The sequence below is a fragment of the Octopus sinensis genome, linkage group LG10 (assembly GCF_006345805.1).
Source record: "Octopus sinensis linkage group LG10, ASM634580v1, whole genome shotgun sequence".
Classification (NCBI taxonomy): Eukaryota; Metazoa; Mollusca; class Cephalopoda; order Octopoda; family Octopodidae; genus Octopus; species Octopus sinensis.
The window spans coordinates 81,893,675-81,921,103 of NC_043006.1; the positions used below are offsets into that span (position 1 = coordinate 81,893,675).

A 27,429-nucleotide genomic window follows, 5' to 3' on the forward strand; every position below is an offset into this window, starting at 1 on the left:
CTGCAGTTGCTGCTCCTTGAAAACTTTTTAGAAAATATATGTAACTTGTTTGTAAGATCATATACCCAAGTGTAGTTATGTATATATTGACAGTTTTGAATACATAGACACATACGGCTTTTGTGAAATTAGGTAGAGCATTTATTGTAGAAAATAACATGATATAAGAATAACAAGTGAATTATTGATTACAATGTACATATTAAAAACAATCAAACCTGTATAATATTTGAAGAGTGATAAATATAATTTTCTTATTTTCCTGCTATTTTAGCACTTTTATTTACAACATATTCTCATTAGCAACTTTCATCATGTACATTTTTCAACAATACCTCCAATGGGACAAATTGAATATTCATACATACAAACCTAAATGCTGTAATTATCACAAACTTCAGTAAAACACCCACCATAATTATTGACCGTTCTGGTGGTCTAGTTCATTATATACTATATAACAGGACAATCACTACATTTCTAGCAGCACGAGTGACAATAGGATGTCAATCTTCAAGTAGAGTAACAGATCTTGTTCTAAAGCACTGCTTTTCTTTTATTTTACCAAGACAATGTTTATATTCTTCATTGATGTATCTTAGCAAAAGATAACCCTCACACACACATACACACACACACACACACACACACACACACACACACACACACACAACAGGATTCCACAGTATCTCTGTCACCCAAATTATACTCACAATGATTCGCAAGGCCAACCCCAAGACTGTAATGGTTTCAAATTTTGGAAAAGGGCCAACACTTTTTGAGGGGGGGGGAATTCACTTACATCGATCCCAGTACTTGACTGGGGTGCTTATTTTATCTACCTTGAAAGGATGAAAGGCAAAGTTGACCATGGCAGAATCTGAACTCAGAACGTAAAGACTGAAGAAACAGAGCTATGCATTTTGTCTTGCATGCTAACAATTCTTATTTCTTTACTACCCACAAGGGGCTAAACATAGAGGGGACAAACAAGGGCAGACAAAGGGATTAAGTCGATTAGATCAATCCCAGTGTGTAACTAGTACTTAATTTATCAACCCCGAAAGGATGGAAGGCAAAGTCGACCTCGGCAGAATTTGAACTCAGAACATAACAGCAGACAAAATACTGCTAAGCATTTCACCCGGTGTGCTAACGTTTCTGCCAGCTCACCGCCTTATTGTTAGCAGCTCACCGCATGATAACAATTCTGATAACTCACTTCCTTGACCCATGGCTATAACAGAAGACACTTGTTTAACATACTGTACCATAGGATCAAACTCCAAGTGATGTTGTTGCAAGAAGGAGAAACTTCTAGATCAAACAAAAATCGAATATTCATATGTATATGTATTCGCCTGGCCCCGTGCCGGTAGCACGTAAAAAGCACCATCCGACTGTGGCCATTTGCCAGCCTCGTCTGGCACCTGTGCCGGTGGCACGTAAAAAGTACCCACTACACTCATGGAGTGGTTGGCGTTAGGAAGGGCATCCAGCCATAGAAACATTGCCAGATCAGACTGGGCCTGGTGCAGCCTTTTGGCTTCCCAGATCCCAGTTGAACCGTCCAACCCATGCTAGCATGGAAAGCGGATGCTAAATGATGATGATGATGATGATGTATGTGTAGGTGTGAAAATATATATATATTTATATATATTTTTTCACACCTACACATACATACACACACACATCCAGACCACCAGCCCTCTTTCACACGCACATACATACTCTCTTATACACACACGCACCTTTGTGTTGGGGGTCATCTTTACTTTGTTATCTCCCCTACCTTCCTTCTCATGTGTGACCCTTTCTGTCCGAGTCAGACACCATGATAGATCGTTAGCCACTACACACATTTTTCTCTCTCCTTGTTTTTTCTGTGTCTCTTTCTGTAGAAGAGCGTAGGCTCGAAACGTAAAAGACTTTTTTCTATTCCTGAGCATTATACTAATATATCTGTTTGTTTTGTATACCACCTGTCTTCGTCTTTTGTTTTTTTTCGTAAACTCTCCCTATATAAATATAAATATATATATATATATATATAGGCCAAAATGTTGTAAAGATCACAAAGTTTAGTAAAACAGCCACTGTAATTATTAATGGCTCAGGTACACTCAAGTTCATTATGAATTATATAACAGGTCCATCACTAATTCATTACTTCCTATTGTCACTTCAAGAGTAACAATAGGATGTCAGTCTTGAAGTAGAATAACATATTTCGTTTGCAATCACTGCTTTTATTCTATTTTTATGAAGACAATGTATATAGAAACCTTAAATGCTACAGCTGATATGGAGGTCCTTCTTACTGTGCATCTCTAAAAGTTTCATATCTTATTTTACCTTGCCTTTAGCCAGCCAAGCATGCAAATCCCTAATGACACACGTTTCATCATAAATGAATAGAGTACCTTGCATAAAGAAGGGTTAATGAACTGTAAAAATAATGAATAAATAAACAGTTATTCTATTATTAATTAAACAATATAATCCAAGCTAGCAAACGTGGAAACAATGGTTAACTCTTTTTTTCTTTTCTTTCTATATTTTGCTGGCTTTAGTCATCAGACCAGCTTTGGTGTTAGGGCACTACTTTCATTGGATTTAATTGAATATGTTTACTCCAACTGCCAAGATTTATTTCAGCTAGATACTTAATTCTACTGGTTTCTAATTACCAAATGGCTAAATAACATTCAGGCACAAAAAGTAGTAAACGTAATTGCTGTGTCTTCACACCAGCATCAACATAAATACTTCGGTCTATAGGTATCACAGTGTAAAGGCAGCGAGCTGGCAGAGTCGTTAGCATGCCGGGTGAAATGAGTAGCTGTATTTCGTCTGCCATTACGTTCTGAGTTCAAATTCTGCCAAGGTCGACTTTGCCTTTCATCCTTTCAGGGTCGATAAATTAAGTACCAGTTATGCACTGGGGTCGATATAATCAACTTAATCCGTTTGTCCTTGTTTGTCCCCTCTGTGTTTAGCCCCTTGTGGGTAGTAAAGAAATAGGTATCAAAGTGTATACACACACACAAACACGCACACAATTATCACCAAAACCACCACCACCACCACTATCATCAACATCATCATTTAGTGTCTGCTTTCTATGCTGGTATGGGTTAGACAGTTTGACTAGGACTGGTAAGCTAGGGAGCCCTACCAGGCTCCAGTCTGTTTTGGCTTGGTTTCTGTGGCTGGATGCCCTTCTTAACACCAAACACTCCAAGAGTGTAGTGAGTGCCTTTGACACATCACTGGCATGAGTGCCTTTTATGTGTCACTGGGCCGGTGGCCTTTATGAGTCACTGTCATTGGCCACAATTATGATTCGCTTGGTTTGATGTGTCTTCTCCAGCACAACAAATTACCAAAGGTCTCGACCATTTGTCATCGCCGGTGTGAAGTGAGATTCAGCATCTGAAGATCATGCTTTACCATCTTGTCCCATGTCTGCCTGGGTCTACCTTTTCCACAGGTTCCTTCCACAGTTAGAAATCAGCACTTCTTTACATATAGGCGCAGGAGTGGCTGTGAGGTAAGTAGCTTGCTTACCAACCACATGGTTCTGGGTTCAGTCCCACTGCATGGCACTTTGGGCAAGTGTCTTCTACTATAGCCTCAGGCCAACCAAAGCCTTGTGAGTGGATTTGGTAGACGGAAACTGAAAGAAGCCTGTCGTATATATGTATATATATATATGTATGTATGTGTATATGTGTCTGTGTTTGTTCCCCCAACATCACTTGACAACCGATGCTGGTGTGTTTACGCCCCCGTAACTTAGCGATTCGGCAAAAGAGGCCGATAGAATAAGTACTAGGCTTACAAAGAATAAGTCTTGGGGTCGATTTGCTCAACTAAAGGCGGTGCTCCAGCATGGTCACAGTCAAATGACTGAAACAAGTAAAAGAGTACATGTATATCATGTGCATGTATATCACATGTAGCAGCAATAGCAACAACAACAGAAACCATATGTAAAATAAACCAAGGAGTAAGCCTCTACATGGTCAGTCCATCTGTTAGAAATAACAGCAAATTCTCATTCAAATGACAAACATTTAAAAAAAAGGGGTTTAATTATTATTTTTTTTTTAAAGGAAGGACACATTGAATATGATATCTGAAAATAAAAAATGGAATACTGTGGATCATATTTCTGCTCTGTTCAGGTTGACCTGGCGGCTAAACAATACCATACAACAGCAAGGTGCAAATGAGCCACGGAGTGAGCCTCTACATGGTCAATCTATCTGTTAGAAATAGCAGCTAAATCTCACTCAAGTCACAAACATATTTTAAAAAAGGGTTTATTTATTGTTTTTTTTTATCAAATTAGGGAGGACACATTGAATATGATAACTAAAAAATACAAAAAAAAAAAAGAAGCAGGATGGTCATATTTGGAATACTCCGTATCATATTTCTGCTCTGTCCAGGTTGACCTGGTGGCTAAACAATATCATACAAATTATTATTCTGTCTGCATGTAATGAGGGTTTTTGTTTTCTTTCTTTTCAATGTATAAAGATGAAAGACGACAAGGTGTTACTTACAAGGAATAGACAAGGAATGATGTGCCCCATATCATGGGTAATTCATCTAAAAGCTGAAATAGAGAAAATAAAATGTGATAGAAATGTTATAAAAAGAAAAAAAATTAAACTACATTTTTTAGGATAAAGCAATATATTTCCACATATAATGTAAAAATTAAAATAACAATGACAAAAGAAAAAGGCTGAGGCAAATTTGCAATTAAGATAATAATGGTAAATGCTAGGTGATGATGATGATGATGATGATGATGGAAGTGGTGGTGGTAGATTTGGCAGTGATGAATGTGCTGGTAGTGTTGATGATGTGGTGATGATGATGATGATGATGATGATTATTGTGGTGGTGGTGGTAGGAACAATAGAAAAGATGAATGAGGATGATGAAAGGGATAGTGATGATGACAATGATGGTGATTATGATCTCAACATTGATGGGTCAGAATGTCGATCCAAAAAGGATAATGATGCAACAATTAAAACAATGATGATAACAGTAGCAGTGGTGAAAATGATGAATATGAAGATGATGGCGATGATGATGATGATGATGGGGAGGTTGATGTTGATGGTAAAAGTGGTAGTGATGATAATGTTGATGGTGATTATGATGATGATGATGATGACAATGTCGACGATGGTAAAGTAATTATGGTAATGGCAGTGAAAACTGGATACCAGTGTATATCATCTTGGGGCACCTAAACTTCTGCCATCTGTGTAAACAAAATATTGAAAGTTTCTGGATCCTAAATAAATCCGCCTCCCTGCCATCCCAACGTCACCTCCCCGCCATCCCGTAACAACATTAGTCTAAAATAAATACAACTCAATCTGAAACACACAGCCGTTCACTAAACATGGTAGGTATCACCGTTTTATGAAGGGGATATACAGTAGGTGTAGGAGTGGCTGTGTGCTAAGTAGCTCACTTACCAACTACATGGTTCCAGGTTCAGTCCCACTGCATTGCACGTTGGGCAAGTGTCTTCTACTGTAGCCTCGGGCTGACCAAAGCCTTGTGAGTGGATTTGGTAGACGGAAACTGAAACAAGCCTGTCATATATATGTATCCCCGTGCTGGTGGCACGTAAAAAGCACCATCCGATCGTGGCCGTTTGCCAGCCTCGTCTGGCACCTGTGCAGGTGGCACGTAAAAAGCACCCACTACACTCACGGAGTGGTTGGCGTTAGGAAGGGCATCCAGCTGTAGAAACACTGCCAGATCAGACTGGGCCTGGCGCAGCCTTCTGGCTTCCCAGACCCCAGTTGAACCGTCCAACCCATGCTAGCATGGAAAACGGACGTTAAACGATGATGATGATGATGATGATGATGATATATATATATATATATCATCATCATCATCATCATCATCATCATCGTTTAACGTCCGTATATATACATATATATATATATATATCATCATCATCATCATCATCATCATCATCGTTTAACGTCCGTATATATATATATATATATATATATATATATACATATATGTATGCGTGTGTGTATGTGTTTGTGTGTCTGTGTTTGTCCCCCCCAACATTGCTTGACAACCGATGCTGATGTGTTACATCTACGTAACTTAGCGGTTCAGCAAAAGAAACCGATAGAATAAGTACTAAGGCTTACAAAGAATAAGTCAATCATACCAACAATAGCATAAAATACTACATATGGGAGTGTGTGTATGTGCATGTGTGTGCACATACATATGTGTGTACACATGCCTATGTGTGCGTGTATATGTATGTAAGTGTGTAACTGTACCTACATTTGAGTTTAGGTTATGTTTACACTACACAACAACTGATGCTGTTTATGTTCCATAACTTAGTAGTGTGACAAACAGAGAGCAATAAAATATGAAGCTGACTTTAAAATCTAGAGAAACTAGTAGCAGTGTGCAGTAGCAAAAGTGATATGATAAAAGTTTATGGGTACAAATGTGACAGTGAGGTTAAGAAGTTTACATCACAACCACATGGCTTTGGGTTTTAGTTCCAATGGGGGGGACACCCTGGCCCAGGGTCTTCTTCTGTAACCTCTAGTGGATCAATTCACTTCTTCTGTAACCTCTAGTGGATCAATTAGGCTGACTGAAACTGTATGGGTGGAGGTGCAATAGCCCAGTGGTTAGGGTAGTGGACTCACAGTCGGAGGATCACGGTTTTGATTCCCAGACCCGGCGTTGTGTGTGTTTATTGAGCGAAAATACCTAAATCTTCACAAGGCTCCAGCAGGGGATGGTGGCAACCCCTGTTGTTCTCTTTCGCCACCAACTTTCTCTCACTCTTTCTTCCTGTTTCTTGAGTAACGCTGTGATGGACTGACGTCCCGTCAAGCTGGGGGGGAACACATACTCCACAGAAACCAGGAAACCAGGCCCATGAGCCTGGTAAGGCTTGAAAAGGGCACGTAAAGAGTAAAGAGAAACTGTATGGAAGCCTGTCTCATATATGTATGTGTGCATGCATGCTTACATTTATATCACTTAACCTGTGTTATTTGTTTATACATTGGGACTTAGCAGTTCAAAAAGTAGTGGAAATCAATATTTATTTATTTATTTATTTATGCACCCTTTTCAAGCCTAGCCAGGCTCATGGGTCTGGTTTCCTGGTTCCTGTAGTGTATGTGTTCCCCCTAGCTGGACGGGACGCCAGTCCATCGCAGCATTACCTAAGAAACAGGAAGAAAGAGTGTGAGAAAGTTGGGGCAAAAGAGTACAACAGGGGTCGCTACCACCCCCTGCTGGAGCCTCGTGGAGCTTTTAGGCGTTTTCGCTCAATAAACACACACAACGCCCTGTCTGGGAATCGAAACCGCAATCCTCCGACCGCCGGGCCATTGCACCTCCAGAAATCAATAAAATAAGCTTAAAAATAAATACTGGACTCAATGTGATCAACTAAACTCATCAGGGCAGTGCTCCAGCATAGCCACAGTTCAGTGAATGAAACCAGTAATAGAATAAAAGATTAGAAATAGAAAATTAAAAGATTGCAGCAAGAATGATCTCATATTTTGGATTCTTGTCCTTTATTGCAAAGAAAAAAATTTTCTTTTTCTATGTAAAGAAGGACAAATCTCTGAACCACTGGATTTTTCACTTCACATGGCAAACTAACTCACTTCAAATTTTATTGACAGTAGGATAATTTGAACACAGAAATGAAATGTATCAGATAAAATCACCATAAGACATCTAATCCAAGGAAGCTTTTAGATTTATCCAACTCCAAGACAATGAAAAATTAGTTCTCATTTGTATTCATGAATTGAGAATCTCAGGATAAGCAAGCGTAAGAAAAATAGATGAAAGAAAAGAAAAGAAAGAAAGAAAGGAAGAAGGAAAGAAAGAAAGAAAGAAATAGCGTTATTCCATCACAAAGGAATAATGCTACATCACAAAATAAAAATAAACATATATCAAATAACAGATTTGGTAATAAGAAAATAAAAATTTGATGAATTCACAACTAAAATCCTAATTTAAATAATATTTGATATTATATGCATCAATTACAGTTAGAAATTAATGATGCATGAAAAAAATGTGTGGAAATATATGAGGTGTGAAGTAGAGTGCTTCTTACTAGTCTTAGTCACTGCTGCATTGTAATCTAATATAGAAGAAAAATGTAAACAAATAAAAGAGGAATTAACTTGATCAGTTTCTGTCCTAATTGGAACTTCATCAATGACCATGAACTAACTTAATCTGTTCAATAGACAAAAATATAGCTTACAGCTATTTATAGTTGCTACATATTATGACTTCTCTAAAAATGTTACTCTGATTTTGTTTAACACTTTAGCATTTAAACCGACCATATCCGGCCAAAAGTATTCTACCTGTTTTATGTTCAAACTGACCAGATCTGGCCTCTCACACCAGCCCTACAATATCGTTTTAAAAATTAACAGCTACCTCATCAAAATCTCATAGCATCAAGATAATGCATGATGAGTTCAAAACAAAGTGGATAAAAAAAAACATAGGCGCAGGAGTGGCTGTGTGGTAAGTAGCTTGTTTACCAACCACATGGTTCTGGGTTCAGTCCCACTGCATGGCACCTTGGGCAAGTGTCTTCTACTATAGCCTCGGGCCAACCAAAGCCTTGTGAGTGGATTTGGTAGATGGAAACTGAAAGAAGCCCGTCGTATATATGTATATATATATATATATATGCGTGTGTGTGTTTGTGTGTCTGTGTTTGTTCCCCTAGCATTGCTTGACAACCGATGTCCCCGTCACTTAGCGGTTCGGCAAAAGAGACCGATAGAATAAGTACTGGGCTTACAAAAGAATAAGTCCTGGGGTCGAGTTGCTCGATTAAAGGCGGTGCTCCAGCATGGCCACAGTCAAATGACTGAAACAAGTAAAAGAGTAAAAGAGTAAGAGTATTAATTTTGGCAGAATAATGTGAACACTATAGAGTTAAAAGTATGCTCTTGATAGAGTGGATAGAGTTAGTTTTGGAGGCAATTTACTCAAAATGTGTGTTGTTGAGTTTCATGCAAAGCAAGTAGTGAATGTGGAAGGTTTTTCTACAAGAGTAATGCTTACAGAATCATCATGGTTGGGTAGAAGAAAGAAGGATTCTACAGAGTTAGCAGAAATTTTTTAAACAAAGGCAGCGAGCTGGCAGAAACGTTAGCACGTAGGGTGAAATGCTTAGCGGTACTTCGTCTGCTGTTATGTTCTGAGTTCAAATTCCACCGAGGTCGACTTTGCCTTTCATCTTTTCAGGGTTGATTAAATAAGTACCAGTTACGCACTGGGGTCGATATAATTGACTTAATCCATTTGTCCCCTCTATATCTAGCCCCTTGTGGGCAGTAAAGAAATAAGAAATCTTTTAAACAAGAGACTAAAAGGATTGTCTGTTGTTTAGGAGGTGGGATTATTAGAAGGCAGTATGATGCATGGAGACATCCTCCTCAGCTCAGATGATGGTTATGCAGGGTTGCAGTAATGGATAAAAGTGCTGTAGATGTGGGTGATTTAGTGCTGGGTAAGGGTGATGTAGGGATGGGTGATTTTCTCCAAATGTTATATCAAGTATGATCTGCTGTACTTGATAAGACATGTCAAGCAGAATAACATCGCTGTCTTCTACACATATAGGTTTGTCCTTTTGGGTGTTGGTGCCACTTAAGAAGCACCCATGCTGATACTGTGTTAGCACATCTGTGCCAGTGCTGCATCTACACATCCATGCTAGTGGCAGTGGTAAAAAGCACCCAGCATACTCTGTTAAGTGGTTGGTGTTAGGAAGGGCATCCAGCCATAAAAACCATGCTACAAAAAACAGGTGGAGTCTGAACATCTCCCTGCTAGCCAGTTCCATGTCAAACTGTCCAACCCATGCCAGCAAGGAAAGCGGACATTAAATGATGATGCTGTTGTGGGCCATGTCTTTTTCAGCCTGAACTGTAATCAATGCTTAGAACTCTGTGTTTGTTCCTTTATATAGTTCAAGCAACACACCCATAAAGGGAAATCAAATTATATTTCAAAATATCTAGCTATCTTGAACACAGAAAATATTTAACAAATGCTAGAGTGAAATAAATTCATACATTTATTCAAAACATCCTTACATATACTTGATTATGAATAGATCAATTATGTAGAAGCTTATCTAAGAAACAGATTACATCATCAAATCATCAGAGTGTGAATAATATATGAATCTCAGCTTTAAAAGAAAGGCTAAATACTGTAGACACAATGTATCTGACACACAACTATGAATTAACTTAATGCTAATATTTTGTTTATTATGCAAGCTCTGATGATTTGATGATGCATTCTGATTATAAAGTAATTAATGAGGTTAGAATCAGATTGTAAGGTAAACTAGAAATAATGGATTTATTTATTAATGAAATGTATGTAAGTATGCATTGAATAAACACATGAAATTATCTCCATTCTTGTTTTCCCATGTGCTTATATAGATACACACACACATGTATATGCATACAGATATATTAATATATATATATATATAAATGCATACATATATAAATACATGGACATATATACACATAGACAAATATACACACACATATATATAAAAACAATATGCGTGCATGTACATACTTATGCATGGACACATATTTATTACAGACTGGAACCTTACAGATACAAATCTATTTCAGAAGTTGATTATCAATGAAAAATATAGCTTTCCTCTGATAATCAGCCTTGCCTTGTGACATAGATTTCTATCTGTAATGATTCTTGAATAAATCTGCATATTGGGTTACGTTCTATTAGATATTTCTGATCAGTCTTTCAGTGAAAACTTTGATTAATTGTTGCTAATCTCCTAACTGTCAGTCAGTACACACACACATGCATATATATGCACAGATAGATATGTATATACTTAGATACATACATATATATATTCATACATATATATATATTCATACATATATATACATACAGATATATATATATATATATATATATATATATATATATAATATATATATATAATATATATACAGGCAATAACAGAGGAATTCAAGACAGGATGCCCTTGGGAGCTCCTCTATGCTGATGACCTTGCTCTAATTGCTGAGTCGCTATCAGAACTGGAGGAGAAGTTTCAGGTGTGGAAACAAGGATTAGAATCGAAGGGCCTCAGAGTCAATCTAGCTAAAACCAAAGTCGTAATCAGTAGGAAGGTAGACAAATCACAAACACCTTCAGGTAGATGGCCCTGCTCGATCTGTAGAAAAGGTGTAGGTAGAAACTCTATAAGATGCACCAAGTGTAAGCTATGGACACATAAGAGATGCAGCAATGTCAAAGGAAGGCTAACTAGGAAGATGGTTTTTGTATGTGGCAGATGCTCAGGAACAATAAACACTGAAAATGCTCTGAGACCAACTTCCGTCACTTTCCAGGGAGAAAAACTAGAAATAGTTGATAGTTTCCGTTACCTAGGTGACCAAGTCAGCAGCGGGGGCGGGTGTGCTGAAAGTGTAACTGCTAGAGTAAGAATAGCTTGGGCAAAGTTCAGAGAGCTCTTACCTCTGCTGGTGACAAAAGGCCTCTCGCACAGAGTGAAAGGCAGACTGTATGATGCGTGTGTACGTACAGCCATGCTACATGGCAGTGAAACATGGGCCGTGACTGCTGAGGATATGCGTAAGCTCGCTATAAATGAAGCCAGTATGCTCCGATGGATGTGTAATGCCGGTACTCACACTCGGCAGAGTGTAAGTACCTTGAGAGAAAAGCTGGACCTAAGAAGCATCAGTTGTGGTGTGCAAGAGAGACGTTTGCGCTGGTATGGTCATGTGGCGAGAATGGATGAAGATAGTTGTGTGAAAAAGTTCCACACCCTAGCGGTTGAGGGAACCTGTGGAAGAGGCAGACCCAGGAAAACCTGGGACGAGGTGGTGAAGCACGACCTTCGAACTTTAGGTCTCACTGAGGAAATGACTAGAGACCGAGACCTCTGGAAGTGTGCTGTGCGCGAGAAGACCCGGCAGGACAAGTGAGTCCATAACCCGTGGCCTTCTACATGGGATGGAGCCAGCCTACGTATGCATACCTTCCCTTCTTGGGACACAAAACTCTACTTGTGAAGACGTGATGAGGCAAGTGAGGATCAGAATCGAAATCGATCAATGGAAATTGCGGATGTGCTACCAGTGCCGGTGGCATGTCAAAACTCTGCTTGTGAAGACCCGTTGAGGCAAGTGACGATCAGAATCGAAATCGATCAATGGAAATCGATCAATGGAAATTGCAGATGTGTTACCAGTGCCGGTGGCATGTAAGAGAACTTTCCGTTTTGCGACCGTTGCCAGCACCGCCCCGTTTCGTGTCCGTTGCCAGCCTCGCCTGGCCCTCGTGCCGGTGGCACATAAAAAGCACCATCCGTTCATGGCCGTTTGCCAGCTCTGTCTGGCACCAGTGCGGGTGGCACGTAAAAAGCACCCACTACACTCACGGAGTGGTTGGCGTTAGGAAGGGCATCCAGCCGTAGAAACACTGCCAGATTTGACTGGGCCTGATGAAGCCTTCTGGCTTCACAGACCCCAGTAGAACCGTCCAACCCATGCTAGCATGGAAAACGGATGCTAAACGATGATGATGATGATGATGATGATATATACATATATACATATACATATATATATACACTGCGCTAAATGAGGATGCAAAGAGAGAGGTTTGGAGACGCCACTATGAAAGGTTGCTGAATGAGGAAAATGAATGGGATAAAGAGAGTCTGCCGAATGACGACCCGACAGAGGGACCAGCAATCCGAGTTGACAGTTCCTTAGTAGTTAAGGCAATTACAAGCATGAAAACAGGGAAAGCCCCAGGCCCATCAGGAATTACTGCAGAGATGCTCAAAATATCTGGTAGTGTCGGCTATAGCCTAGTCACCCGTATAGTTAACCAGGTGATACACGAAGGAGTCATACCCAATGACTGTTGTAGCAGCATAATAGTCAACTGCTACAAAGGTAAAGGTGACGCCCTAGATACAAATAACTACAGTGGTATCAAGCTGCTGGATCAGGTAATAAAGGTTACGAAGAGGGTTATAGCCCAACTAATTAGAGAGAGAGTTAGCTTAGATGAGATGCAGTTTGGGTTCGTGCCAGGGAAAAGTACTACTGATGCTATATTCCTGGTAAGACAGCTGCAGGAGAAATACCTAGCCAAAGATAAGCTCCTGTACCTGGCTTTTGTTGACATGGAGAAAGCCTTCGACAGGGTCCCCCGATCCCTTATCTGGTGGTCAATGAGGAAACTAGGGATAGATGAATGGTTAGTGAGAGCTGTGCGAGCCATGTACAGAGACGCTGCTAGTAAGGTGAGGGTTGGCAACGAGTACAGTGAAGAATTCCGGGTAGAGGTTGGGGTCCACCAAGGTTCAGTCCTCAGTCCCCTCCTATTCATCATAGTCCTCCAGGCAATAACGGAAGAATTCAAGACAGGATGCCCCTGGGAGCTCCTCTATGCTGATGACCTTGCTCTAATTGCTGAGTCACTATCAGAACTGGAGGAGAAGTTTCAGGTGTGGAAGCAAGGTTTAGAATCGAAGGGCCTTAGAATCAACCTAGCCAAAACCAAAGTCCTAATAAGTAGGAAGATAGACCAATCACAAACACCTTCAGGTAGATGGCCCTGCTCGATCTGTAGAAAAGGTGTAGGTAGAAACTCTATAAGGTGCACCAAGTGTAAGCTATGGACACATAAGAGGTGCAGCCTTCAAAGGAAGGCTAACTAGGAAAATAGTTTTTGTCTGTGGCAGATGCTCAGGAGCAATAAACACTGAAAATGTGCAGAGATCAACTTCTTCTACGTTCCAGGGAGAAAAACTAGAAGTAGTTGATAGCTTCCGCTACCTAGGTGACCAAGTCAGGTGGGTGTGCTGAAAGTGAAACTGCTAGAGTAAGAATAGCCTGGGCTAAGTTTAGAGAGCTCTTACCCCTGCTGGTGACAAAAGGCCTCTCGCTCAGAGTAAAAGGCAGACTGTATGATGCATGTGTACGTACAGCCATGCTACATGGTAGTGAAACATGGGCTGTGACTGCTGAGGATATGCGTAAGCTCGCAAGAAATGAAGCCAGTATGCTCCGATGGATGTGTAATGTCAGTGTTCATAATCGACAGAGTGTAAGTACCTTGAGAGAAAAGTTGGACCTAAGAAGCATCAGTTGTGGTGTGCAAGAGAGACGTTTGCGCTGGTATGGTCATGTGACGAGAATGGCTGAAGATAGTTGTGTGCAAAAGTGCCACACCCTAGCAGTTGAGGGAACCTGTGGAAGAGGTAGACCCAGGAAAACCTGGGACGAGGTGGTGAAGCACGACCTTCGAACTTTAGGTCTCACCAAGGAAATGACTAGAGACCGAGACCTATGGAAGTATGCTGTGCGTGAGAAGACCCGGCAGGACTAGTGAGACCATAACCCGTCGCCTCTACCTGGTATGCAGCCAGTTGACTTATACATACCTTTCCTTCTTGGGACACAAAACTCCACTTGTGGAGACCCGTTGAGGCAAGTGAAAATCAAAAAATCAAAATATCAAGATCAAAATCAAACCAAATCAAATCAGATATCAGAAAGCAGAACCAAAATCAAAGTCGATCAACATCAATGGAAATTGCAGCTGTGATACCAGTGCCGTAACAAGTAAGCGAACCATCCGATCGTGGCCGTTGCCAGCGTCGCCCCGTCTGGCCTCTGTGCCCGTTGCACGTAAAAAGCACCATCCGTTCGTGGCCGTTGCCAGCCTCGCCTGGCCCCCATGCCGGTAGCACATAAAAGCTCCATCCGTTCGTGGCTGTTGTCAGCCCCGCCTGGCCCCCGTGCCAGTGGCACATAAAAAACACCATACGTCCGTGGCCGTTTGCCAGCTCCGTCTGGCACCTGTGCGGGTGGCACGTAAAAAGCACCCACTACACTCACAGAGTCGTTGGCGTTAGGAAGGGCATCCAGCCATAGAAACACTGCCAGATCAGACTGGGCCTGATGCAGCCTTCTGGCTTCACAGACCCCAGTTGAACCATCCAACCCATGCTAGCATGGAAAGCGGACGCTAAATGATGATGATGATATACATATATATATATATATATACATATACATACATACATGCACACATGCATACATACATACATACATACATACATACATACACACACACACACACAATATATATATAATATATATATATACATATACATACATACATGCACACATGCATACATACATACATACATACATACATACATACACACACACACACACAATATATATATATATATATATATATCCATGAATAGTCTGTGATGCATTATAACCACAGACCAGCTGTGCAAGAAACTCACAGATTGTAACTCATTTGTCTACATGAATCAGTTTAACCCCTTGGTGGCAATTTGTGTCAATGGTTACAGTTGGTGGTCTCCCACTGCAGAGCTTATCTTCAGTCCAAGTTCCTGCTTATTTAAACTTCATCTTTTGTTTTTACACAGCTCTTGGCAATGGCATCATCTCCATTAACAGCTTTTTGCATTCTGTGGATACCAAACAGTCTACATTCCTTCTTGGTCAAAAATTCAATGATGGCATGCTTAGATGGCTCCTTAGATCCCTTTATTTGCATGCAATGAAGAAGAACAAGAAGAGCTACTATAGAGGAAGAATTTCTCTATCAACATGTGTGCAATATGAATGCCAGCTTAAGGTGGTAAGCTGGCAAAATCATTAGCACAGTGAGCAAGATACTTAGTGGCATTTCATCCATCTTTATATTGTGAGTTCAAATTCTGCTGGGGTCTACTTTACTTTTCATCTTTCTGAGATCAATAAAATAAGTACCTATTTCTTTACTACCCACAAGGGGCTAAACACAGAGGGGACAAACAAGGACAGACACACGGATTAAGTCGATTACATCGACCCCAGTGCGTAACTGGTACTTATTTAATCGACCCCCGAAAGAATGAAAGGCAAAGTCGACCTCGGCGGAATTTGAACTCAGAACGTAACAGCAGACGAAATACCACTAAGCATTTCACCCGGCATGCTAACGTTTTTGCCAGCTCACCGCCTTTCATCATTTCATCAATTTCATCATTTCATCAATAAAATCAATAAAATAAGTACCATTGAGTACTGGGGTCAGTGTATTTGACTTGACCCCTCTCCCGAAATTTATGGCCTCATGCCACAGTTTGAGACCAGTATAAATGACCAATGTCAGTTAATAAAAAGTTATGCCTATTCCGCATTACCTTTGGTACAATTTACCTCAGTGATCTTTCATGCTACTGCAGAATGTAAGCATTGAGATAGACACAGACACCACAGGCTGAATTACTAGATATATGTATGGGACAGGCTTTGTGTGGTTGCAGCATATTAAATTCACAAGGTATTGATCAGCCAGAAACTACAGTAGAAGAAACAAGCTCAAGATGCAGTACAATGGGACTGAACCTGAAACCACATCATTGTGAAACAATCTTCTTAACCACACTCCTATGCCTGCACTTCATCCATGGCTACACCGTTTACACACGCATGCTTACTCAGAGACATGGAGACAGACAATCAATCAGGCAGCCAGACAGACAGATATACATCCAAACATCCAATCAGAGAGGAAGTATTACCCTCTCTGTCAGTTTCAGCCTTTTGCTTTTACAAGAGAAACTTAATGAGAGACATTATTTACTTTACCATTTATTTATCCCTAAACAGCCATTTTGTCTGCAGCTATCTCCAATTAATCTGGATTAACAGAAAACCTGTGTGTAAACATACTATTCATGCTGGACAACTAACAGTCAAGAGTGCTCCATCCTCCACCTCTCTTTCCCTTTCTCTTTCTCTTTCCATTCACCCTGACAGGAATTTATTGCGAGGGTGGAGTGTGGAGTGAGGGTATAGTTTGGATTTGAGTGGCACCAGATGGTTGTGTCATCAAGTGCTGAAATCTTTTAAGAGAAAGATAGGAACCAAGATAAGCAGAGAGTGAAGTGTGCGCATGCATACATGTGTGTGTGTGTGTGTGCGCATGCATACATGTATGTGTGTGCGTGCGCGCGCGCGCGCGTGCTAGGTAATGACATACAGACAGTTGTAAATAACAGAAATGATGTTTGCGGTCCCTTCCTTATTATTGCTGCTGTTTAGCCCCGGGTCAGTTCTAATCAAGCAAACTTTATGATCAAAAGTCTTCAGAGTACATTCCCAGTCATGGCCATCACGTCTTTTGTTTTTTTAGAAATAGTATACCCAGGATTATATTATCTAATATGTTCTTCCATTTTATTTTTTAGTATGCACTGAGTTAAATTTGGCTGTTATTGCTAGCAGGCTGAACGGTCACATGTATGTTTCCACATTGGTATATGTAATCTATTTATTAGCTCTTGTTTCCTTGATGGTGTCAAAACCCAAAGGGTTTTTCCATCATGGCATCCAACTGTAGTGAGGGTTTATTCATACTCATCACCATCATTATTCTAAAGTCCACTTTCCTAATTCATTGAAGCAGATTTTCTATGGCTAGATGAACGTCTTGTCACTAGCCCTCACCTGTTTCCAGGTATGGTAAATATTTCCCCTTGGCCGGACATGTATTCATGGAAGACTGAAAATGAATGATACCACTTGCAGTGACATTTGCTTACAACTATCATGCAAAGCCAAGATAAGGAGACACAACACACACACACACACACATAAATATGGATATATATATATATATGAGGGGGTACTGAAAAGCTCCGGGATATAGGTAATAGAAAATACAGGAAGATCAATTAATTATGATTTTCTCCCCTGGCACCTGTGCCAGTGGCACGAAAAAAGCACCCACTACACTCACGGAGTGGTTGGCATTAGGAAGGGCATCCAGCTGTAGAAACACTGCCAGATCAGACTGGAGCCTGGTGCAGCCTCCTGGGTTTTCCAGACCCTGGTCGAACCGTCCAACCCATGCTAGCATGGAAAACGGACGTTAAACAATGATGATGATGATGATTCCCCTCTCAGATTCACGCACTTATTGCAGCGGTCCTTCAGTCTTTCTAAGCCCTGTAAAAGAACTCAGAAGGTTGGGCCTCAAACAAGGCTTTTTGCAATACCCTTAAAGCCAGGAACTTTTCAGCACCTCCTTGTATATACACATACACACATACGATGGGCATATTTCAATTTCTGTCTACCTAATCCACTCACAAGTCTTTGGTCAACCCAGGATTATAGTAGAAGATACTTGCTCAAGGTGCCATACAGTGGGATTGAACCCAAAGCCATGTAATCGAACAGTGAAATTCTTAACTACATATCCTTGCCTGTGCTTATCCATGCTGGTCCCTATCTCTTCCCCCCTGGTTTTCAGACATAGTACAATATTTAGAAATTCATTATTGTTTAACATTACTAATGCTATTTTTAGCAGGTCATAGTAACAAGTTTCCTATGCTGGCCCTGTTGGTGGTACTAGTATTGTTGTTATTAGTGGTGGTAGTGATGGAGGTGGTGGTGGTGATGGTAGTTTAATTTCTGTGAGATTTGGTGGGTATTAATGATGATGGTGGTGCTGATGAAGTTTACTGAGTTTGACATTTTTTGTAGGTTACCCGCACTTTTAATGAAAAAAATTTGGTTTATTTATAAGTTCAATCCCAACCTGGGTAGAGGAACATAAAAATGGCAAACCATACAGATCAAGTCTTTAGAAACAGCATTTAAAGAAACAGAAATGATAAGATCAACAAAATTTAAAACAAACTAAAAAGAAATCATTGTACCAATATGTATTGTGGATAAGCAAAAATCTTTATAACAGGTGCAGGTGTGGCTGTGTGGTAAGAAGCTTACTTCTCAATCATATGGTTCGAGGTTCAGTCCCACAGTGTGACACCTTGGGCAAGTATCTTCTACCATAACCTCAGCAGACCAAAGCCTTGTGAATGGGTTTGGTAGATGGAAACTGAAAGAAGCTCTTTGTATATATATATATATATATATATATATATATGTGTGTGTGTGTGTGTGTGTGTGTGTGTGTGTGTGTGTGTGTGTGTGTGTGTATGTATGTCTGTATGTATGTATATATCTATGTGTGGGTGTCTCCGTATCTGTGTTTGTCCCCCACTACAACATGACAACTGGTGGTGGTGTGTTTACATCCCTGTAACTGAACAGTTTGGCAAAAGAAACTGACAGAGTAAGTACTAGGCTTCAAAAAATAATATGCCCTAGAATCAATTTGCTTGAGTGAAATTGTCCAAGGCAGTGCCCCGGCATGGCCGCAGTCAAATGACTGAAAGAGTAAATGATAAACAATAAACAAAATGCCATGCAAAAGTGGTGAAAATAGAGGTGTTAAGATGTGAGGGAGAACCTTCAGGGTACAAGGTGGGTAGAAATGTGTAGGGTAGAGAGACCAGAGATTGGGAATGGGTGAGGGAGGAGAGGTAGGTGACCACTGTAAGACTTTGGTAGGGTTGAAGGATGGATGCAGTGAATGGTGAATGACCAACAATGAAAGGTTTAGGCAAGGAAGTAGGAGATGACAGAAAATTGTTTATGAAGGCTTGAGTAGAACAACAGGAAAAATTTCCCCAGGATGCTTCATTCCATCTCTTAATGTTTAGCACCTATTCATTTAATCCATCTGTTACCATATTCTATTGAAATACACTGCCTTTTGTTTCATTTTCTTTGTTTTCTATTTTTGTTTAAATAATGAAGAATTCAATAAAATAATTTTGTCATTATTAAGCTATCAATGCCTTCACATTATCTATCACAGTCCACTCTCAGAACCGCTCCTATATCTTTTACATTCACTTGCTACAGTCACCTCTACCCCATCTCTAACCTACCCCCTTGCCACTCTTATGAAATATCTCCACCCCATTAACACCATCCCCACACTGCTCACTCACCCTGTCTGAACCACATCACTTATATTCACATATCTCTCTCTCTCTATATATATATATATATATATATATATATATATATAACGGGAAGCTTTATGAAAATAGACAAAAGACGAAGGCAGGTGGAAAACAAACGAACAATTGTATTAGTATGGCGCTCAGGAAATATAAATAAAACAAGTCTTTAACGTTTCGAGCCTACGCTCTTCAACAGAAAGATACACAGAGAGAAAAAAAACACAGAAAGAAGGAGAGAAAAAAAATGCGTGCAGTAACTAACAAATCAACATGGCGATATATATATATATATATATATATATATATATATATATATACATACATATATATCTTTTTCTCTAACTCTCTCTGTTCATCTATCTTTCTCTTTAACTCTTTCTCTCTCTGTCTATCTTTCTTTCTCTCTAACCCTCTCTCTATCTATCTATCTATCTATCTATTTAGCTATATTTCTCTCTAGCTCTCTCTGTCAGTTTATCTTTTTCTCTAACCTCCCTCTCTCTCTCTCTTTCTAGCTATCTATGTTTCTCTCCTTTCTTCCCTAATTGTGGTAGCCATGTTTCTCCTCCACTACAAAACACCTACCTCTATCCTTCTATTACAATTTTAACCACTTATAACTGGACACAAAGCTACCTCCCTCAATACTACCACTTCCCCTCCCAGTCAAGGAGTCTTTGTTATGCAAGTCATTTTGTAGCCCTGCTGGTGCTGGTGCCACATATTAAGCATTCAGTACACTCTGTAAAGTGGTTGGCATTAGGAAGGGCATCCAGCCATAGGAATTATGCCAAGTCAGTCAATGAAACTTGGCACAGTCCTCTGGCTTGCAAGCTCCTGGTAAACCATCCAACCCATGCCAGCAAAGAAAACAAACATTAAATAATAATGATGATGAAGCTGGTGTCTGAAACATAAATTAATACGAAATTTCCATAGTTTTTAATTTAGATCACTTTAAAACAAGAAGCCTGAACAGTCTCAGGTGGGTTGTATCAAAGAAGTTACAGTGTATATTTCTTAACTCACTTCTAACTTTAGTCTGAGACCCCCTTCGGTCACGACACTGACCATGGGATTGCACCTAGAAAGTTACCCTCCCAGGCACAAGTCCGGGCAACGTTGTTTATGGAAGACCAGCAGTTGCCCATTCATACCGGCCTCCCCTCTCTACACCACCAGTGTTATCCAAGGGAAAGGCAAGGGCCAATACAGCTTGGCACCAGTGACGTTGCAACTCATTTCTACAGCTGAGTGAACTGGAGCAATGTGAAATAAAGTGTCTTGTTGAAGAATACAACATGCACCCCGTCCCAGGATTTGAGCTCACAACCTCACAATTGTAAGCTCGACGCTCTAACCACTAAGCCATGCGCCTTCAGTAGGAGGTATACTACTAACTTTAGTAGTATACCTATATTGTTAGTCAGAATGAAACTATTAGATGTGGTCTGTTTGGATGCTGTCAGTTTGGTACAGCTGACTGGATATTCAGTCTGGTTTAGGCAACAAAACATTTTGGTGCTATAGGCAAACACGTATGCACACACACACACACACACACAGGCACAGAAATATATACATTCAAGGTGACGAGCTAGCAGAAACGTTAGCACGCCAGGCGAAATGCTTAGCACTATTTCGTCTACTGTTACGTTCTGAGTTCAAATTCCACAGAGGTCAACTTTGCCTTTCATCCTTTCGGGGTCGATAAATTAAGTACCAGTCACGCACTGGGGTCGATGTAAGTGACTTAATCCGTTTGTCTGTCCTTGTTTGTCCACTCTGTGTTCAGCCCCTTGTGGGTAGTAAAGAAATAGGTATTTCATCTGCCGTTATGTTCTGAGTTCAAATTCCGCCGAGGTCAACTTTGCCTTTCATCCTTTCGGGGTTGATAAATTAAGTACCAGTTATGTACTGGAGTCGATGTAAGCAACTTAATCCGTTTGTTTGTCCTTCTTTATCCCCTCTATGTTTAGCCCCTTGTGGGCAATAAAGAAATAAGAAATATATACATTCAGATAGAGAGAGGGGAGGAGAGAAAGGCAAGAAAGAAAAAGAGAAAGAAGGAGACAGAGGGGGTAGAAAGAGAAAGAGAGAGAAAGAGCGACATTACTCATACTTACAAACATAACTAGATGTTCACACATAACTTGAGACAGGGGAGAAGCGAATGAGAGAAACATTACATGTGATGTCAAATAAGTGAGTGTAGAATCAGCAATGCCAAATAGGTGACGCCTACCAAAACGTCTTATACCCATTTTAAGTGGTCTTCTGTTAAAAATCCTTATTGATGGCCTCTGGAGAAAGACAGGCAAAACTTCCTGTAATACATCATTCTGTCACTTCCCTGTTTGTTTCTCGTATTTGGTAGTTGTTCATTTAAATGTGATAGTTTTTTTTTTTTAACTACCTTCCAGTTTTTAGTATGCTGTTTCAAACTTATTTGTTTTTAAGTGTCTTTAAAATACTTTTTCAATTCTTTTGTTTGGAACATCAAGCATTCAGAAACTTCTTTTATGTCACACTACTTTTTATATGTGGAGGCACATGGCCTAGTGGTTAGAGCAGCAGACTCAAGGTTGAGGGATCGTAGGTTCGAATCTCAAACTGAGCGATGTGTGTGTTTATGAGTGAAACATGTAAGCTCCACGCAGCTCCTGGCAGAAGGTAATGACGAACTTCTGACTCTTTCGCCACAACTTTCTCCCACTCTTTCCTCTTGCAGCTCACCAGTGATGGACTGGCGTCCTATCCAGGTGAGGAACCTATATGCCAAGAAAACCGGCCTTGATGAGCCAGACATGGCTTCAGAGGGAACAAACAAAAGGATGAAACAACAACTTTTTATACACACATATACATATTCTGTTTTTACTTTGTGTGTTTTTATGATATAAAAAGCTGTGTATGTATGTAATATTTTATTTACATTTGAAGCATATAAATAGATTTTGCTTCTAGGTATAATTACATTTTCATCTTTAGCAAGCTGAAACAATGAAACTTAAAATTTTCAGGAATTGCAACAATGAGATTAATGCTTTCATCATTTGAATATGCATTACTTCTCATTATTTTGATAACAACTAATATGTCTATTATGAGTTATTTGTATTTGTTATCCAAGTAACTGATACAGAAATAAACATTCAAAATAACATTTATAAAGCATTGGATTGTCGCTCAATTTTACTGTTTTCTTTTTAAAAGGTAAATACTTTTTATGTTGTTTAAAAATAAATGGAAAGGTTTTTTGCATGTTCTGAATCTTATATTCATTACGTAAAAAGAAAAAAATATGAAGACTGGAATGAAAGGAAAAGAGTTGGGGCATGGTATAAAAATACGCAGATGACTAAGGAAGTGCCTTATAGAATGTGTTCATATTTTACCATTCCATTAGGACAGCCAGCTGGCAGAATCATTAGCAAGCAGGTCAAAATGTTTAGCAGCATTTTGTCCATCTTTACATTCTTGGTTTCAAATTCCATTGAGGTCAACTCTGCCTTTCATCCTTCCAGGATTGATAAAGTAAGTACCAGTTGAACACTGGGGGCAATGTAATCATGTTATCCCTTCCCCAAAAATTGCTGACCAAATGACAAAATTTGAAACCAATATTTTACCGTTCAACATTGATTATCCAGTTTTACATCCATGGTCAATAAAAAAAGTACCAGTCAGTTACTGGGTTTAATATATTCAACTGTCCACTCTCTAACTCCAGAACAGAAGGCGTGGTGCTGTACTGAATTTAGAAATCAATAACTGATCAAAATAATTTAGTCATACAATGTCTTTACCACTACTATTACAATGACAAAATGTTAATAATAATTCATAAAAGTACCAAGGATGGTTGATTAGTAGATTCACTAAAGTACTGAAAAAAAAACAAAAGAAAAGAATTGCTGCATTTAGTTTATAGCCCTTTGCATTGTGAGTTCAAATCCAACAAAAGTCAACATCAACTCACATTCTTCTAGCAGTACATGTATTTTTCTGTCGCAGATTAGTCCTTTTAATGTCTTATATGATTTATACTATAATCTTAGCTGTTAATTAGTAATTCATAAGGCGGTGAGCTGGTAGAAATGTTAGCATGTTGGAGAAATGCTTAGTGGTATTTTGTCTGTCTTTACATTCTGGGTTCAAATTCCACCGAGGTCAACTTTGCCTTTCATCCTTTCAGGATCAATGAATTAAGTACCAGTTGTGTACTGGGGTCGACTTAATCGACTGGCTCCCTCCTCAAAAATTTTGGGCCTTGTGCATAGTGTAGAAAAGAATAGTTAGCAGACCAGGCAAAATGCTTACCAGCATTTCCTCCGTTATTATGTTCTGAGTTCAAATTCTGTGAAAGTTCACTTTGCTTTTCGTCTTTTCAGGGTTAATAAAATAAGTACCAGTTGTACCCTAGGGTCGATTTAATTGATTTACCACCACTCACCCACTGCACCCCGAAATTGCTGGCCTTATGCCAAAATTTGAAACCAGCATATTAATAATCCAAATGCGGATGTGTTGTTGAGAAGCTTGCTTTGAAACTGGTTTCAGGTTCAGTTCCACTGTGTAGCTCCTTGGGCATGTGTCTTAGATCTCAAGTCAACCAAGGCCTTGAGACAGGATATGGTAGATGGAAACTGAAAGAAGCTTGTCATATGTGTGTGTCTTTTGTGCATACCCTTGTCTTAACATCACATGATAGTTGTAAACAAGCTTGCTGCCATACAAGCAATGTTGTGTATTTCCGGTGTTTTATGAGGAACATGACTAGCTATGGGAAGATATTACAATGCTTGGAAACATGTGAAGGTTGACAACAGGAAGTGCATCTGGCTGTAGAAAATCTGCATCAACAAATTCCTCCTGACCCATGCAAGCAAAGTGGACATTAAGCAATGTGGACAATGATAATGATGTTAGGGGATTAATTCTCACCAGAGATTTAGAACAAAATTGTGATACTTCACTGTGTTTTACAGAAGTAGAACAGATTATCTGTTGTGTATGTTGGATGGTGAAAGAGTATAAGTGAATTATAAATTATCTAAGAAACAAATGTTGTCATTGTGGACGTAGACATGTTAGTTTATGGCTTAATTTGAAATGTGACAGGTACTCTGAGATATACTTGATACTTAGCAAGAATGTGCTACTTACAACTTTCAAGTGCTATTGAAAAGCTTGTTCTTTGCTCAGTTCCAAATGTAAGTGCTAATGTTTTATAACATATATATTACAATATTATCTGCTTCTTCATAACGCTCTCCCCATCCTATATATATATATATATATATATAAATATATATCATCATCATCATCATCATCATCGTTTAACATCCGTTTTCCATGCTAGCATGGGTTGGATGGTTCGACCGGGGTCTGGGAACCAGGAGGCTGCACCAGGCTCCAGTCTGATCTGGCAGTGTTTCTACAGCTGGATGCCCTTCCTAACATCAACCACTCCGTGAGTGTAGTGGGTGCTTTTTACGTGCCAGGGGAGGCTGGTAACAGTCAGGGGAGATATATATATGTATGTGTGTGTGTGTGTGTGTGTGTGTGTGTGTGTGTGTGGCAAATGAAAGACGGAAGATGGAATATACAAGAATTTATTATTAATTACGATAATTGTTTCGACACATCCAGCATCAATTCCTCTTGGGTTGGACACTCAACAACTGGTTCAGGAGCATCCAGTGATGCAGATGTATCTCGTCAGGTGATAAAGAAATACAACTCGTTAAAATGACTGTTCCACAGTATATACAGGTGCAGGAGTGACTGTGTGGTAAGTAGCTTGCTTACCAACAACATGATTCCGGGTTCAGTCCCACTGACCATGGGCTTGCACCTAGAAAGTTACCCTCTGAGGCACAAGCCTGGGCAAGGTTGTTTTTATGGAAGACCAGCAGTCGCCCATGCATACCAGCCTCCCCTCTCCACATCACCAGTGTTATCCAAGGGAAAGACAAAGACCGATACAGCTTGACACCTGTGATATCGCGACTCATTTCTACTACTGAGTGAACTGGAGCAACGTGAAATAAAGTGTCTTGCTCAAGAACACAACACACAGCCCGGTTCGGGATTCGAGCTCACAACCTCATGATCGTAAGCTCGACGCTCTAACCACTGAGCCACGCGCCTTCACTATATGTTAAACGTTAAACCCTCCTTCTTCCCTTCCTTCCTGAGCGTCCAATAATACTATATATATATATATATATATGTAGCCACTACACACATTTTTTTCTCTCCTTCTTTTCTGTGTTCCTTTCTGTGGAAAAGAGTAGGCTCGAAACGTAAAAGACTTTTTCTATTCCTGAGCGTTATACTAATGCATCTGTTTGTTTTCTATATCACCTGTCTTCGTCTTTTGTTTTTTAATGAATTCTCCCTATATATATATATATATATATATATGTGACTGGCTTCTTTCCATCTCTGTCTATGAAATTCATTCACAAGTCTGCTTTTGGCAGAAGATTAAACCTGGAACCCTGTGGATGAGAAGCTAACTTCTTACCACAAAGCCATGTCTACACACACACACACACACATAAATATATGACAGGCTTCTTTAAATTTCCATACTAAATCCATTCACCAGAATTTAGTTGGCCAGGGGTTATAGTAGAAGACACTTGCCCAGGGCACTATGCATTGGTCCTAAACCCCAAACCACATTACGAAGCAAACTTCTAAGCTAGACAGCCATGCTGTAACATTACACTCCTGAAAATCTCACTAAAAGGTAGAACTATGTAATGCAAAGTATATTTCTTTATTTGAGTTCCAACTCACACAGAAGTTGGTGAGGAAATAGGTTTTAGGAAACAGAATTTGGCAAGGAAATCAGTAATGCCATACTGCTGTAATGCCATTGTCAGTGTTTCGGTGTTTAGTTTTCCATGCTTGCATGGATGGGATGTGAGTAAGTTGGAGCAGAAGAGGAACAATGAAAACACATGAGGTGATGATGATGATGATGATGATGATGGAGGAGGAGGAGAGGAAGCAGAGTAGGAGAGGAAACAGAGGAGGAGAGGAAACAGAGGAGGAGGGGAAGAAGACAAGGAGATGGAGAGGAAAGAGAAGAATGAGAAGAAACAAAGAAGAAAATGAAAAAGGTGAAGAAGAGGAAGAAGAAAAAGAAGAAGAAAAAGAAAAAGGAAAGTAGATAAGGCAGCAGCAACAGTAGTAGTAGTAGTAGTAGTAGTAGTAGTAGTAGTAGTGGCAGCAGCAGCAGCAGCAGCAGCAGTAGTAGTAGTAGTAGCAGCAGCAGCAGTAGCAGCAGTAGTAGTAGTAGTAGTAGTAGTAGTAGTATAGTTTTCCTTGTTTCTGAGAGGAATTCTTGT

At 39.8% G+C, this 27,429-nt stretch overlaps 1 protein-coding gene across 2 annotated transcripts in view; it reads right to left on the minus strand.

The window, feature by feature from the left end:
* LOC115216707 (alkaline ceramidase 3) overlaps nt 1–27,429 on the minus strand; it is a 343,156-nt gene that overhangs the window by 41,436 nt on the left and 274,291 nt on the right. For both annotated transcript variants that reach the window (XM_036506853.1, XM_029786241.2), the window contains one exon: nt 4,578–4,630. In XM_036506853.1, the coding sequence (XP_036362746.1) occupies nt 4,578–4,630 (53 nt within the window). The remainder of the gene's footprint in view (nt 1–4,577; nt 4,631–27,429) is intronic.